The sequence below is a fragment of the Trichosurus vulpecula genome, chromosome 3 (genome assembly GCF_011100635.1).
Source record: "Trichosurus vulpecula isolate mTriVul1 chromosome 3, mTriVul1.pri, whole genome shotgun sequence".
NCBI classification, from domain to species: Eukaryota; Metazoa; Chordata; class Mammalia; order Diprotodontia; family Phalangeridae; genus Trichosurus; species Trichosurus vulpecula.
In genome coordinates this window covers 18,406,013-18,423,365 of record NC_050575.1, presented here as the reverse complement: position 1 = coordinate 18,423,365, position 17,353 = coordinate 18,406,013, and the positions used below count along the sequence as shown (strand labels likewise).

The 17,353-nt window shown below is 41.2% G+C and overlaps 1 protein-coding gene across 6 annotated transcripts in view; it reads right to left on the bottom strand.

The window, feature by feature from the left end:
- Nucleotides 1-13,808, bottom strand: part of MARK3 (microtubule affinity regulating kinase 3) — a 140,169-nt gene extending 126,361 nt beyond the window's left edge. For all 6 annotated transcript variants that reach the window (XM_036752305.1, XM_036752306.1, XM_036752307.1 and 3 more), the window contains exon 1: nucleotides 13,726-13,808. In XM_036752305.1, coding sequence (XP_036608200.1) covers nucleotides 13,726-13,776 — 51 coding nt within the window. In that variant the 5' untranslated portion in view covers nucleotides 13,777-13,808. The remainder of the gene's footprint in view (nucleotides 1-13,725) is intronic.
- Between the last annotated feature and the right edge of the window lie 3,545 nt (nucleotides 13,809-17,353).

Here is a 17,353-nt window from a genome sequence, read left to right as displayed (position 1 = left end):
TAAGCATAGGTGTTAAGGAAAAGTTAATAAGAGACATTCATTCAAGAACTATTAACATTGAAAATCTACTATACGTAGGGCTCTGTGAAGGATACAAAGATTTTCAGACATAATCCAGTCCATGACCTCAAGAAGTTTACAATTCTACAAGAGAATATAAGACAAGGACATAAATTCATTATAATACATGTTAAGGTGAAAAATAGCAAGAGGGGGGAAAAATATTCTGGAAAGCCATAAAGTTTGGGCATCAACTTTAGGAAGAATACTGATAAGCTAGAAAACATCCAAAGGAAGTTTTCACCAAGAAGGCTAGAAATGGGTGAATGCCCTTCAGTCCCTTCAGCCTATGTCATACTGGAAGCAACTGAAGGAACCAGGAATATTAACCTGGAGAAGACGGGGGTAGAAGGAAAGAAGTATAAGACCTGTTATTTTTCAGGTAGTCAGATAATCAATATCTATTAAGCACAGTACTAAGTGCTGATCCAAGCAGGGAAAATCAGCAGTGATGGGTGGAAGTTGTAGTGAAGCAAAGTTAGGCTTGAGGCCAAGAAAAGTTTCTTAACAACTCATTCTGGCTTTTTCCCTCTAGTCACATCTGACTCTTTGGGAGCCCTTTTTGGGAGATTTTCTTTGCAAAAGCTACTGGAATGGTTTGCCATGTCCTTCTCTGGCTCATTTTACAGATGAAGAAAGTGAGGCAAATAAAGTTAAGTGATTTGCCCAGGGTTGCACAGCTAGTAATTATCTGAGGTCAAATTTGAACCCAAGTGTTTCTGACCTTGGGCCCAACACTCTAGTCAATGCACCACCTGGTTACAGGAGAGTTTGGGATTTTTCAAAACTAATAGTCCAGATTGGCTTGAGTGGTTAATGAGAAATCTGAGGAATAATCTGTATTAAACTAAAACTGAATCATAAAATCTTGAATGACAGGTAAAAAAGTCTGGAAGGTGGTGCAGTGGATAGAGTGCTGGACCTAGAGTCAGGAAGACTCATCTTCCTGAATTCAAATCCTGCCTCAGATATTTACTAGCTGTGTGATCCTGGACAAGTCATTTAATCCTGTGTGCCTTAAAATAAGCTGGAGAAGAAAATTGCAAACTACTACAGTTGCCAAGAAAAGTCACAAAAAGAGTCAGACACGACTAAAACAACTGAATAACAACAACTTCCTGACTCTGGGCCAGGCACTCTATTCACTAGGCAACCCTGCTACCCCTTCTTAACAATTAGTACTGTCCATAAATAGAACAGGAAGTTCCCCTTCATCAGAAGTCTTCAAACAGAGGCTACGTGTGACCCTCTCATCAGTGGAGGGTAGAAGGGGGATGGCAGTCTTTGGGGCATGGGGTGGACTAGATGATCACTGAGGTACCTTCTAATTTTATACTGCTGTTACTTTGGGAGAGGTGAGGTAGCCAAGAAAATCTCAGGTAAAGTTAAATAGAAGAAACTGCATTTATGCTACATATTAAAAAGATGTATAGGAAGAACAAGCAATGATAGGGGGAAAGAGCATTGCAAAGGAAATACTTTGAATGAATATCATGAGAAAAGACATCGGGTAGGGAAAGGAATAAGCATTTATTAAGTGCCTACTATGGGCCAGGATCTGCCCTAAGGGCTTTAACAAATATTACCTCATTTGATCCTCACACCTCTTCAAGGCAGATGCTATTATCATCCTCATTTTACAGATAAGGTAATTGAGGCAGATAGAAGTTAAATGACTTGCCCAGGGTCACACAGCCAGTAAGTTTCTGAGGCCAGATTTGAACTCAGGTCTTCCTGACTCCACGCTCGGCACTTCAGCAATTGCACCACCTGGTTATAGGAGAGTTTGGGTGTTCCCAAAACAAATACTCCTTGTTTGGTTTGAATGGCTGAAGAGCAATAATAAGGGTTAAGCTGCAACCAAGTCATGAAGTGTTGAATGACAGGTAAAGAAGTTTGGACTTTATTCCACATACCTATAGGAAGCCATCAGTGTTTATTTTTTTTGAAGAAATGAATGACTTGGACATGAGACATACATGTATGAGGAGGATTCTTTGGGTCCTGATCAACTCTTTTATTCATTCTTTAAATTAAGGTAGCCAGCAACTTAGAAGCTCAGAAATATACAACAAACTGGTGAAATTTTTATATCTCTAAGAGACTCCCAGTCTCAGGATCCCAACGATACTAAAGGTCCTATACTTCCAGAGTGTGAAGAGATCAGGAGTTAGCTGTCTGCACAATTATTTGGGGTACCTTCTAAAAGTTTTAACCCATCATCTTGGAATGATGTTTATAGACCTGGTGCTGAGTGCGAATTCAGTCTTTCCCAAGACACCCAGTTACCAACTATTTAATGCTACAGATGCCTGACCAAAAGTTCCTGGTACCTCTACCTGCTACATCTACCCTTCATAAAATTCCTCAGTATTTGGAGTAATAGAAAGTGACACCACGAGCAGTTCACCAACACAAAGCTTAATTATCACAGAACCCTAGAGAGGATGACTGCACAGATCAACTGGTTCTTTGCCCTATTTGATAACCTTTTGTTCTTCTTGCTGCTATAATTCAAGACTGCCATCTGCCAATGCTAAAATTCTCTTCCCCTCTCTCTTCTAGTTAACATTCATGCCCAATCTCCAAATCTTCCATGTATCCTGGAGGTCTGGGGATATGAGTAAAACCATTTCCTTCAATTCACAAAATCCCTCAATACGTAACCTACATAATCCAGCAAAACAAATATCCACATTAGCAATGTCTAAATATGCGTATCTCTTTCTAGATTTTAAATTCATCATCTTTGTATAAGAAAATAATTTCAATCCTATCCTTCTTACAATCCATACTGCCTTTGCATGGCACCCATGTTTGCTCTCACACTATTTCCAAATTCCATGACTTCAAAGAAACCTGGAACTCTTCAGGGCAGGTTACTCTCCCTATCAATATAAGTATATTCTTTTCCTTTCTCCAATGCTATTTCCAAACCCTTCCTCTGCACCATTATCATTCAATCTTTCCTGTTTGGGGATTTATTCCAATCAATCATTCTAATCAATCTCTCACTCTGTCCAGATACTTCTGGTGAAAATATACCCAATTCCCTTTCTCAAGGAGTTTAGTACCTGACTCACAATCTTTACAACCAGCCCCCCTTTCCTCATTCTTAAAGACTCAATATACATGCTAATTGTCTCTCAAAGACTCTGGTTCCCCAGGTCAACTTGAACTCTTAAGTGACGTGATCTTCACTTCAACTCTGGCACCCATAGGATTGCTCATGATTTCACTGCCACCCCTTATGATATTGGAGTATGAAATTCCTCCTTTTTGACCATAATCTCCAAACCTTTCATCCATTTCTATGTCTCACTTCTGCTCAATCTTTTTGTCCTCATAATGGTCTCTAGTCCTCCCTTCTCACCCCAAACACATAAGACCTGAATACAAGCTTCTTGGAAATACATTTTTTTTTTTGTTTTGCTTTTGTATACTCAGTGCCTAGGACAACACTTGGCAAATAACAGATACTTAATAAGTGCTTTTTGGATGGGACTACTCTTCTAGTCCATCACTCTTCAAAGACTTAACTAGTCCTTACTCCCACCTTCCCATCCCCATCAGTTCTCTGCTCTAATTCCTATGTTGCTAGAGGAAATCAAAGAATTGTGCCAACTAGGTCTACTACAAATTCAAAAACTTTCAATTAATTTTCAATCAATTTGTCCTTCCCATTAACCACCCCTCCATATCCCCCCAAATGAGCAAATTATTTAAAAATGTACAGTGCAGGAAAGTATAGATGAAGAACAGGGACAGACAGCAACTAACAAAACTTTATACTCAAAAGGGCAGGAGGAAAACAGAACTGTCTCAGTGTGCAGGAGTCCTTTGCCTAAAATCAAAAGGCAGCATAGGTGTCCTAGGGTGAGGGGATGGGGGTTGAGACACACACCTGGAAATGCAATGGTATCTACACTCTGGTAGAAGGCCCAGAGACCCATAGGACTCAAACTTTAAATAGAGTTTTAGACAAAGAGATGATAGGAGATTCCCCCGTCATCAATAGGGAAAGATAATAGTATAAACAAGATCAATGAAATAAGAGAACTTTCCAAACTGCCCAATAAAGAGGGAGGAATGAGTGATAGGCATGAAAGGAACTTAACTTTTAACTGTCCCATCCAGCAAGAGGCTGGGGGAGGGGGCAATGCCCAATTTCCAAGTCTTCCATGCATCCTGGGGGTCTGGGGATATACCAGTCAAACCAGTTTTCTTCAATTCACAAAATCCCTCAATAGAAACCTACATAGTCCAGCAAAACAAACATCCACATTAGCCATGTCTAAATATGTATATCTCTTTCTGGATTTTAAGTTCATCATCCCTCTATAAGAAAGTAAGTGAGATGTTTAATCCTTGTTCTTTTAGTTTCATGGTTTATAACTGCATTGGTCAAAGTTCTAAAGTCTCTTAAAGCTGTTTTTCCTGTAATGCTGTTATCACAGTGTAAATTGTTCTCAGTTCTGCTCCGTGTGCTCTGTTCAGAGGTCTTCCCAATTTCTTCGGAAACTGTCCATTTCATCACTTCTTATGGGATGATCATATTCCATTTCCTTTACATACCACAATTTGATTAGTCATTCCCCAACAAGACAGACTCTGAGTTTCCAATTTGTAGCTACCACAAAAAGAGCTATAAATATTTTTATACATGTGCATTCTTCTGATTTCTTTTGGGTATAGACCTAGTAATGGTATTGCTGCAGGGTCAAAGGCTATGTTCAGTCTGGTAACTTTCTATACATACTGTCAAACTGCTTTCTAGAATATAGAGCTTCACAAGAGTGCATTTGTCTACCTGTTTTCCCCACAGCTCCTCCGACAATTGCCAATTTTCTAATTTGTCATTTCTGCCAGTCTGGTAGGTATCAATAAGAACTTTAAAGTTTCTTTGTCTTTTTCTATTAGTGATTTAGGGTATTTATTCCTTATGCTTGTTGATAGTTTGGATTTCTTCCTTAGAAAACTGCCTATTCACATCCTTTGACCATTAATCTAATGGACAATGGCTCTTTGTCTTCTAACTTTGAATCAGTCCCTTATTTATCTTGGATATGAGACCTTTCCCCACCAGTTACCTGTTTCCTTCTAATTTCGCAAAATCTAAATTTGCAAATAAGAATTGCAGAAAAAAATTTTTAGATGATCAAAATTGTTCATTTTATCTTGTGTCATCCTATCACTTGAACTCTTCCCCATCTACAGATCTGAAAGGTAATTTCTTCCTTGCTTCTCTAATCTGTTTATGATGTGACTTTTTATATCCAAGCCACATATCCATTTGGAGCTTATCTTGGTAAATGGTGGGAGCTATGCATCTAAACCTAATTTCTACCAGACTGCTGTCAATTTTTCCTACCAGTTCCTGCTAAACAGTGAGTCCTTACCGTAGCTCAGAGGCCTGACACTTAATAACTATGTAAACCACCATAACCTCTCTGAGATTTAGTGACCTAAGACTTATTTGTCTAAGACATCTACATAGATGAAGGGGTTTCCACACTAAGGAAATCACAGATTCGTGATACATCTGACTAATCTTTTTTTGATGCCTTATACAAAAAGCCAGCAACTTCTTTAATCCCACTCAGTATAAACTGGATAAAACTTGCCTACCACTAACAGGCCCAAGATAAGAGAGTTGAGGGGGAAGGGAAACAGGTACATGAGGAAGAAGGGGGAGGGGTAGAATCCTATTAATTGTATCAGATTCCGGAAGCTGCCTGAGATTTAAAGTATTATTTTGTCTAAAAGTTTTAGTTAGAGGCAGATGGCTAGACTGGCTGATCTCTGGAAAATGCTTCCTGTTCTATGGTTTTAAAACTATACCTATCCACAATTTTAATTTAATAAGAATAAAAAAGGCAGAATAGAGGACTTAGGGGGGAAAAGGGTCCTGTATTTTAAAATGTATGGTTCATAATTACAAATTTAACATTTAAAAATTTGAAGGAAGAATTTCACTTAGAATCATTCATGACGAGCCTCCAGTATACCTCGTGGTATTCATGAAGCCAAAGTTGAAGGCTTGGTTCCTATAAAATAGCTTCAAAATAGACAAAATTATCTATTCTACTAGTATTTAGTCTACTGTGTACTCAGGTTGGCATTTTAACACAAAGCAGAGGGAAAAACGCCCGCACAGATCTGGAATCAGAGGACCAGTGGGTAAACATGTACTCCATTACCCAGGTGATCTTCACAACCTCAGCAGGTATCAGCACACTACTCTATAAAATGAGGACGTTGTACACGATGATCTTTAAGATGTATGTCTTCTAGCTTGAGAGTCTATAATCTCATAATCCTATGAATCAATTACTATTACTAAGGGAAAAAAACTTCAAGCACACAACCTTCATGCAAACTACTCCAAATGTTGCCGGAGATTCAAAGCTCAATTTAAAGTGCTTACTATCGATACACAAAGCAGCTTTTAAGATATCCCAGAAAAATTCTCTTATTCATTTGAATATTCACATAGCTACTTAAGTAAGTGTAAAACAAGGAAATTTCTGCTGTGCTCTTCTCCCAGTTCTGCCAACAAGGATAAGCCTTGCTGGCTATAACCTAAAACCACTGATCCTGTTCCAGAAACAAGCTGTTACTGGTGATGAAACTATAGGATCGCAGAGTTCGGAGGTGAAGGGATTTGAGAGATAATCTAGTCCAACTTCCTCATTACGAAGGAGGAAATGAGGACTAGAGAAGGGAAGTGACTTGCCCAAAATTACTCCGATGATGATGATGATAAGAAAGCAAAGATTCAAATCTTTTGTCCTCCCAAGTTCAAACCTTTTCCCTTTACCACACTGTTTCTCCGGTCACACACACATTAAATAATACCTGGTATCCTCATTTAGTACTCTGATTCACAGGCACTTCCAGGAAGATATGTCTGGAAGGAGGTATGATGAAGGGAAAGCAGGGTTTCAAATTTTAGTGTCATGGAATCCTTCTGTAACTTATGGTCTAGAAAGAACCTCAAAACCTGGTTTACAGTAACCAGGTTTTGCCAAAAGGTATGAAGTAAATGGAGTTTTAAGCATGCTTGCTATGAAACTTATTCTTACAAGGTGCTGATAGAGAAATTAGGATTTCCAAAGAATCTAGTTTAAGACCACTGTTTTAAGCATGATAAAATCTAAAAAGGAATATAGTTTTCCATGAAAGTATGGAGTGCCACAACTGTGGGAAGTTATGATTAAAAATGTATTAGTTAATCTGTAAGCTCTTCATAACCTGCCTCTCCACACACACCCCCCCCACCTTTCTAGTATTCTTATACCTTACACTCTCAATATACTCTGATCCAGCAACACGTGGACAATCTATTTTCTGACTCAGTATATTCACTGGCCCGAATTATATTTGGAATGCTCTACCCTCCTGACTTCCTTCACATGTCAGTGAAAATCCCACACAAAGCCTTTCCCAATCTCTCTCAGTTCTAGATCCTTCCCTCTATTGATTATTTCCTATTTATCCTGTATATAGCTTGTTTGTACATAGTTGTTTGCATACTGTCTCCCCTGTTACATTGTGAGTTCTTTGAGAGCAGTTGCCTTTTTCCCTGTATCCCCATTGTTTAGCACAGTGCCTGGCACATAGTAGGGGCTCAATAAATGTTTACTGAGCAAATATTTATTAATATTTACTATTCCCAGTACTCTGCATTCAGAAGACTCCCAATGAATAAGCATGCTACTTACCTTCTGAATGAGAAGTGATAGACTCAGGATAAAGAACGAGAAATAATGTTTTTTGAACATGGCCAATGTGGGAATTTGATTTTGCTTCATTATGAACATTTGTTATAAGAATTTTGTTTTGCCTTTGTTTCCCTCCAATGGGAAAGAAAATGTTTTACTGAAAAAATTTAATTAAAAAAAATTTAAAACCCACAGAGTAGTACCAGAAATTATATGCTATATTGACTCTAGCCATTGAATTCACTTTTATAATCCCTGGAGGTATTTAGATTTTAAGTATTATTTTACAGAGAGAAGAAATCGGTGACTGTTTCTACAGTGGCAAAGTATATTACTACAGAAACATATAAACATATAAGTATATAAACACACTATCTCCCCCCCAACATCCATCAGGATTAAAGCTTTTACAAGAAGTTTATTTTCTGTCACTTATAAATAGTAGATCTGTGCAGTAATCTTTGGGGTTGGGGTTTTTTTTAAAATGTGTCTACTTAAAGTTTTCCAGGGTCTCAAAAACAAATCAGTAATAAAGCAGTCTACAATTCAAGGCTCAAGTTTTGAATTTGATCTAGTACTAAAATCCATTCCCCTATGGCCTTTAAATAATATTTGCTTTTAATAACTATGTTTTATATCTGATTTTATTAATTTAAATGAGTGTTCCTATGTTAATTAATAAATCATTTGAAAAGCAAGCTAGGGTAGTGGAAAAAGCCTTTAAAGACTTAGGTACATACGAGCTTGATCACGGATTTGGCAGATGACCTTTAGGCAAGTGCCTAAAACTCAGTTTCTTCATTTGTTAAACGAGGAGGTTGGACTAAATGATCTCTAAGGTTCAGTCTAAAATTCTAAATCTTTTGTAATTTTACACAACCATCAGTTTAGTACTGGAAATTCAAATAACAGCAGGGGCCCAAAAAGGAAGTTATAATGAAATGCTAAAGTACTGCACTTGTGGCAGTTTATGATAGAAAATATCCTTTATTTAAAATTAATGGCAAATTATCTACCTAGTGTCAGAATCAGGGGACCTAGGTTCAAATCCCACTTCTGATGCTTCCTAGCTGTGTGATCGTGGGGAATCACTTAACCTCTTGATGCCTCAGTTTCCTCATCAGTAAAATGGGGATAGAATACCTGTACTACGTACCTTATTTGAATTGTGAGGTTCAGGTAAGCATGAGGGTAAAATACTTTCAGATAAGTTATTTTGTAACATTAACTGAATTTTAGTAAACAATATGAATTTGAGAGTAAGGCATCTCAAATCTTTCTTGAACAAGCCAAGACGAATCACTATAAACAAGTTTAGGTGAACAATGCTGAAACATGTATCAATTCTCACTTAGCGGGGTAAGAAATAGAATAAATATACTACATTAAGAATTTACATAATACATGCTCTAGGCTGAAAATATGTAATTCAAAAATCAAAGACATGGATACTTTTAAAGCCTAAAGAAATTTATAAATTTCTTAAATTACTTTCTCAAAATTACAACCTGATGAGTCAAAATTCAAAGGCCCCAACTCGGCATGTCCAGAAGCCATTTCTCTCCTCCTACAACCTGTTATTTTCCTTTGTCTTGTTGATGGCAACCATCATCTTCAGTATTACCGAAGCTAAAAACCTCAGTCACCTTTGACTCTTCAGTCAACATCTAATTAGCTGTCAACTCTAAAATCCCTTTTATTTGTCCCCTCCTTTCTACTTTTAGTGCAACCAACCCTAGTTCAGGAGCCAAGGGACTTAGTTTTGAAACCTAGCTCTACTACTTACCTGAATGGCCCTGAAGGCCATTCTCTCTGAGTCTCAGTTTTCTTAAATAAGGGCCCTGGACTAGATCATCAGTTCTCAAACTATGATCCCACTCCCCACCCTGTCCCTGGGACCCTTTCAAAGGATCCTCAAGGTCAAAACTATTTTCATAATAATACCAAGACATTTTAATTTCTAATATGGTCATTATCAACAAACATAAACAAAAGTTCTTTGATGTCCTTAATAATTTTTAATAGTTTAGAAGGGTCTGAAGGCCAAAAAGTTTAAGAATCACTAACCTAGGTGAGAGGTATGGCCCAGCTCCATCTAAGGTCTGTGAGCTAAGAATGGTTTTTACATTTTTGAATACAACTAAGTATATATTATTTTAAAATAAAAACAGGGAGCAGGCCACCTTGGATGATAGTCTGCCAGCTCTTGGCCTCGATGGTCACTTAAGTCTCTTCCAACTCTAAATCTCATGACTGGTTCCGTAAACAGGTCTACTGCAATAGCCCTCTTACTGGCCTCTCTATTTTGTCACCCTAAATAAAAGAGGCCAGAGTAATCTTCCTATAATGTGTCTTCTAAGTAATATGGGGGGGAGGGGGAGGGGTCTTCAGCACTCCTACATTGCCAACAGAAAAATGTTAAATTCCTGGACCCCAACACATCTGGCTCCAACCTACCTTTCCACTCTTACTGCATGCATTTCCCTGATCCTCTCCTGATCTCTCAGCCTTTTTCATACACCATCTTTGTTAAACAGTTACCACAGACATTCACTGTCCGTGGTTTCTCTTTGGAACAGCAACCCTGAGGGTCTTCCCCTCCCAGCTAGATTTTTTTTTCTAATTAAAGGGGCCATCCCTTGATTCACTTCTTAAAGAGGCCTATTCACTGAATGGGAATAACCTCACTCTTAAGTGAGTACCTGAAAAGCCCTTAGCCTAAAAGGGCCAGGGTCTCCCATTGCATCCTGGGCCATCTCCAGTCATCCTGATGAATATCTGGTCACTGGATCCAGATGGCTCTGGAGGAGAAAGTGAGGCTGATGACCTTGCACAGCCTCCCCTCACTCAAATCAAAGTCAATGGCATGTCATGTAATCACGTCCCAGACCCCATGGTCCTTTTCGAAAGCAAAGGACAAACACAACACCATCTTTGAAATACTTTCTCCCTTCAAGTGCTAGCTGTGTCTTCCTTGTAATCTTCCCTAATCTTTCCAGTTAAGAATTTTCACCTTCCTAGAATTTACCATACTGCTCTGGACCTTTCCTTTGCATATAACATCATATAACTTATATGTGTAGTTATCTGGGTTCTTAGCCTATGAAGGCTCCTCGAGAGCAGGAACAGTTTTGTTTCACCTGAGGATACACTGCAACATGCATGGCAGCACTTCATAAAAGTAAAGGGGGCGAAAAGTTAAACCTAGAAACCACTGCATGCAGCCCAAAAGCACTTGTTCCTAAGTTATAAACATACAAAATTTTCCCCTCATTCAGACCTACAAGCTGAAATATATGTTTGAATAGGAAACAGCAGTATAAGCTTTTTTTTTTTTTGCCTCAGACAACATAGAGATGTTACTTTACTGTTTTTAACTTCAATTTAGAAGTGTAGAATTGGGTTTGTGACCTTACTCCAGATAAATAGTTAAATCTATCTAACCTTTTGCTTGCTCCACATCACTGAGCATTCCAAGAAAAAAGTTAAGGCAGAAATCAATGACAAGCTTTCAAAGGAAAAATATTTAATCTATTATATTTAATATTTTTCTATTGTTCAGTAGTTTTTAGTACATTTAAGTGAAACATGCCATTTATAATTACTGACCAACTCCAACCTATTGTTATTAACCAAGTACTCAACATTATTATGTACTAGAGAGACTCTGTCCCAAATTTTATAAGAGATTAAATCACCAGATGGCTAACCGACAAATAGCAGTATGGGGATTAAACTCGGGTATTTGATACCATGTTAAGTGTGAAGAACACTTAGAGCAAGAAAACTTTTCCTAAGGTGGTCCAAAATCAGTCACCTTCCCCCATTATTGGTTTCAGGCCAAGTATAGGCTTTCATCCACTTCTTCATCTGGACTACAACCTCCCTAATTGATCTCCTTGCCTCAAGCCATTTCCCCTACTCTCATATACCTTTTACACAGATGCCTAAGTGATACTACTAAAACACAGGTCTGACCAGGTCAGTAACCTGTTCAAAAACTCCCAATGGCTCCTTATTACCCCAAGATTAAAATATGAAGTCTTCTGTTTGGCTGTTAAAGCACTTCAGGGTCTGGCACAAACATGCTTCAAGATTTATTACATCTTCATTAACTCTACTGTACAACCCAACTGTCCTACTTGCTGCTCCTCTAACATCTTTGGTCTCAGTACCTTGGCAGACAGCTCCCCATGTCTGGAAGGCATTCCCTGCTTATCACACTACCTTTTAGAATTCCTAGTTTCCTTCAAAGTTCCATTCAAGAACAATCTTACCTATAAGAATCTTCTCCTAATGTCAGCAGCTGCCACTCACCAATTCATCAAATTAACTATTTACTTTGTATATACTGTGTATTTATTTGCCTGTGTACATAGTTTCCCCAATAGAATGTATGTTCCTTGAGGGCAGAGACTTTTTCATTTGTCTTTGTAGCCCCAGAACCTGGCACGGTGTCTGGCATATAGTAGGCATGTAATAAAAGCTTTTAAATCTAGCTGTCAATAAACCTTTTAATTTAAGTACAACATTTAGTTTCCAACAATTAATTTACTAGATATTTTTCAGGAGAGAATTTTAGCTAGCAATTTAATCAAATCTTCACTAAAAACTGGAGTTTAGATAATTCATTTGGATATGATTTGTCCCAATGTTGGGGGTGGGGGTGGTCACTTTAAAACAAGGATTTTTAACTTTTTTTTTTAATCTCAGAGATCCCTATGGCAGTCTAGTGAAACTTATGTACCTTGTATGAATACTTTTTAAACGCATAAAATAAAATACATAGGATTACCAAGGAAACCAACTATATTTAAATACACTTATCCAAATATTTTTTAAAAGTTCCCAGGACACGAGGTTAAGGAAGTCTGCTTTTAAAGGATTACAAAGAACATTAACTGATTTAACAAAAATTTTAAAAAAATTTTGTTTCTCCTACCCTCCTCAAAACGGATGTTACAAAAACTATTCCTTATTAAGTGTGTGTATTCTTTGTAATTAGGGTCTTCTAATCTCTAGTGGTTTTTGACTACCACCCAAAGAGATCTTAAGCATTTTTTAAAAGCAGCATTTTTTAAGAGACTGTGATTGCCAGTTCAGTCCTTTTTTTTTTATTTTTTAAAGAATGGGCAGCTCGTTTTGCCTAAACTAAAAAACGCAATCTTTAACTGACAGTCTCATTAAATATGCACGACCAAAACCAAAAAGTCTAGAGAAGCCAATACTGCAATGCCTTAGAACACCCTAATGGAACAGCAGAAGACAACCAACCCAAGCAAGTTATCTTGACTCGTCTAACAGCAACTTTTAGACTTTATTAGTCAGTAACACACCCACCAAGGCAACACAATCCATATCCTCACTGCCCAAACACCCCAGTAGATATTAACCTAACTATCCTGAGCCAGTCTGAAAATAAGCATTTTTATTAAGAAAACACGCCCACCGCTCTTTGATCAAGTAGGTCTTTTCCAACAGCTCCGAAAGAACTCGGACTACAGCAAAACTTAGGGTTGGTCCCACCAAGCAAAGTCCGAGAGCTCCTTTATATAGTGTGGGTTATTCCTCCTAACGACCCCGCGTGGCAGGTACCGCCCGTATGACCCCCGATTTACCAAAATGGAAACTGAGTCTCCGGCGGGTTAAGAGACAAGGTCACGAAGGTGACCAGCGGGGATCTCGCCCGGGTCCTCCGTCCAGCGCACCGGCCACGCGCCCTCCAGCCGGCGAGCGGGGAGCGCAGCTGCACACAACAGGCGCCTAGTGTTTGCTGCATGTTGTGTGAATATGAAAACGAGCCTGGCTGTTTTCGGACCGGGGGAGAAAATGCACCCCGCGGCGTCTAGCTTCTGGACAGGACCCGCTTGAAACATCTCCCAGAGTAAAAGAAATGCTGCCCACCAGTGCTGCCTAGGAGGACCCACGCCGGGCTACTTACGTTTTCAGTGTCTCGCTCAATGACCGTTGGCAAAGGGGTCCGAGTGGACATTTTAATTCACTTTTAATATTTTCCCCACAACGGAGAGGAAAAAGGGAAAAAAAAGAAACAAAAGGACGCCCGAAAAACAAGGAACGACAAGCACGAGACAGAATCGAGCCTCGCCGGTCCGGGGGCCGCAGGGCAGTCTCACTAGTGGTTCTGAAGGGGCACCATGGGGGAGGGCGGCTTCCTTCTCCCTCCCCCCGCACAGTGGTCTAGATCCCAGGCTGGGCCGAACGATTCCCCGGGCAGGTTCCGGGCTTCATGCTGCTCTCGCTGCCCCACCCCCCGAGTCTGGGACCGGACACCGACCCCCCTCCCCCTCCCCGCCCCTCCAGCTGCACCGGGGCGGGGAGGCTTCAAGCGTGGGAAAGTCCTGGGAGGAGAGCGGTGCCCAGGGCTGGGCAGAGGAGGGCGCGGCGGGGCCGGGCTGGGGGGTCTCTAAGGTCCGTGCCGGCTCCGGGGCCGGCAGCCGGGGAGGAGCGGCACGAGCGGAGGTGGCGGCGGGCAGGGCCGGGCCGGGCAGGGGAGGGGAGGCTGCGGGGTCCGCCCGCCGGGCTCTCCCGGGCCCCCGCGAGCCTCGCACTCCTCCGGCCGCCGCTGCTCCTCGCCCTCCCCTCAGGTTTCAGCGCCGGGGCCTCCACGCCCCGGCACCAGCCGCCCTGGAAGAGGAGTGGAGGGTGGGCCGCGGAGGGTCACAGGTGCCGATCATGGAAGGGGCCTCGGGCCGGGAACTGCGGTCTCCCTTCGCCGTCTCTCGCCGTGCCAGCCCCGCCCGCCTGCCTCCGCCGCTCGGATCTCCGCAGCCCGCTGCCGCCGCTCCTCCGAGATCCAAGATGGCCGCCACCCAGCTTCCTCCGCTGCCTCCGGCTCCCCTCGCCGACCCCAGACGGGAACGGAAGTGACGACACCCTCTTCGCCCCGCCTCTCCGGAGGGGACTCGGCCAATAGCCGAGGCGGGAGGAGGCAAGCCTTGGCTGTTGTTGCCAAGGGCGACTGGATTCCTGTCAGGGAGGGAAGGAAGGAAAAGGGAAAGGGAGGGGGGCAAAGAGGGAGGGGGAGAGGAGGAGAAGGTGATAAGAGGAAAAGGTGGGGCCATGGCGGGGAAGAAGACCTTTGGGGTTGTAGGGTGTAAGAATCTGAAGACACCTTGGAGACCAAGGACAGACCTGGAAGTCCAAACCCTTGTTTTTACAGAAGGGGAAACTGAGGCCCAGAGAAGGGAATTGACCCGCACAAGGTCATAGAATGATTAAGTTAATCAGTAGCCAAGCTGGAAGAAGAACCCTAAATCCACTTACCTCAACCCCATCCTCCTTCCCTGAAGTGGAGTTTAACCCTCATATCTTCCTTTGAAGAATCTTTGGAAGTCCATCGTGTGGGCGTTCAGTCCCATCTGCTTGGTTTCTTGACCACGTCTTCATATTTCAGCCAGTTTCAGCCGGTCATCACTGAGCCGAGCTCTGCAGTCTGGGAGACAATGGAAGAGACCATCCTGCGGAGCAGAAGACAAAAATATCACGGCTCTGGTCACGTCCTGTCCCGTGTTTGACAATGCGCGGACGCTTCCTATTGCCTCCCAAATACACTTTATAAAGTCAAAGATGGGAGCCTCGGAATCAGAGAGGACCTAGTCCCATCCCCTCCTCAGACAAATTAGGAACCTGAAGCCCAGGGGGCAAGTGATTTGCCCAAGGTCACATAGTTTGTAAGTAATTGAACCTGAAGGCCCATGGCAACCTGGCCCTCCACTTTATTTATTTCCAGCTTTTATCTCACACTACCCTCTACCATCTAATTAAGCATTTATTAAGTGCCTACTATTTGCAAATCACTTTACAAGATGATACAGATGTGAAGACAAAATGAAAAACAGTACTTATCCTCAAGGAGGGAGATACATCAAATAATTTGAGAGAGCCTAGCAACTAAGGGAAATAGGAAAGGCTTTCTCTAGGAGGGCATACGGATCTCAAAGGTCCCTCCCAGCTCTGACAGCTTGTGATCTTAGGACCCCACTATCCCAGGAGATTAACTGGAGTGAACAGGAAGCTTGGGTATGAAGAGAGATGTGCCGAGATATTGTCTAGAAAGTTAACAAGTGCATCACAAGCTATGAAAGGCTGAAAATACAAGATGCTTGATATTAATACAGAAGTACCAGTTTCTTCTGCTTATGCATCCTGCAATTAATGCAAAACGAGCCCAACATGAGCAGTTTATGGCGAACAGAATTTTTCTGTCCTGGGAGCTGTACAAGGATCGTAGACCTAGAGCCGGAACACACCTCACAGACCATGTAGTCCAACTCCCTCATTTGGCTTGATGTAAATGAGAACCCAGAGACTTGCTCAAGGTCATGTAAAGTGGCAGAGCCAGGATTCAGGTCTGGATCTGGTCTGAGACCAAGTTCAGCACTCCGAGTGGAATTTATTTCCACTGCACCGTGCTGCTTCCAGAGAAGGGCAAAGTCCTGTGTATTATATATTCCAGTCAGATTGATTTCCTCTCTGTCCCCCAGCATATCATGCACTTTCCTACCTGCATGCTTTTGCCCAAGATGTTCTCTATAACTGGAATATTGTCCCTTTGCCTCTTCACCTACTGATGGTAAATACAACAATAATAGATACATATAGTACTTCAATACTATCCCCATTTTGCAGATAAAGAAACTGAGGTTTAAAGGGCATAACCACACAGTAAGTATCTGAGGTAATATTTTAACCCAGATCTCCTAACTATGAGAATCCTATTCCTACCCATCCTTTAAAACTCAATTCAAACGACACCTAATCTTCTAATAAAAAATTCACTTCTCATTTTTCACACAGAATTTTGCTTAATGCTTCTGATGCTCATATCATGAATTATGGTTATCTGTTTTTGTCAAATTCCTTTACTAAACTGTGAATTCCCTAAGTGTGTGCGTGGGACTTGGTTTAACTTTCTACGTCCTCCAGCGGCATGCCATCCCAACGTAACATCGGGATGTTACATCCGATGTTACAACAGATAGGCCTTTGATAAATGTTCCTTGCCTCGCATTGAATTGAAGATTTTAGTACCTATCTTCCAGGGGTTTATGAAGCAATCGGGAAGCAAGATTGACCCACATGGAGCACCTAGAGAACAATACGAAGATTTAATTAAGTAGCTTCTTATCTGGGGCAGAGAACTATAGGAGTTGGAAAAGTGAGGGGTCAGGGAAAGCTTCAGAGAAAGTAGGCCTTGAGTTTGGCCTTGAATTCAATTCGGTTCAACAAACATTTTAAAACACAAGGCCCTGCGCTAAGCACTGGGGAACAAAAATTTTAAATGACTCAGAGCCTGCCTTCAAAAAGCTGTCAATTCAGGAAGGAGAATATTACTCGTACACAAGTTACTACGATACTTGTATCACGGAATATACAGAGAACAAAGGAGCAACCCAGTAAAACGGCTACCAAAAAACTGAGTTGGAGGGAGAGAATTTTTAGGTGGGGGAAGGGAGGAGTGGCCAAGCTTCGTGAAGGTGGCATCCAAGTAGGGCATTAAATGAAATGAAGGAGTTCAACAGATGGAAGTGAGCAAAGGGATCCCCTTC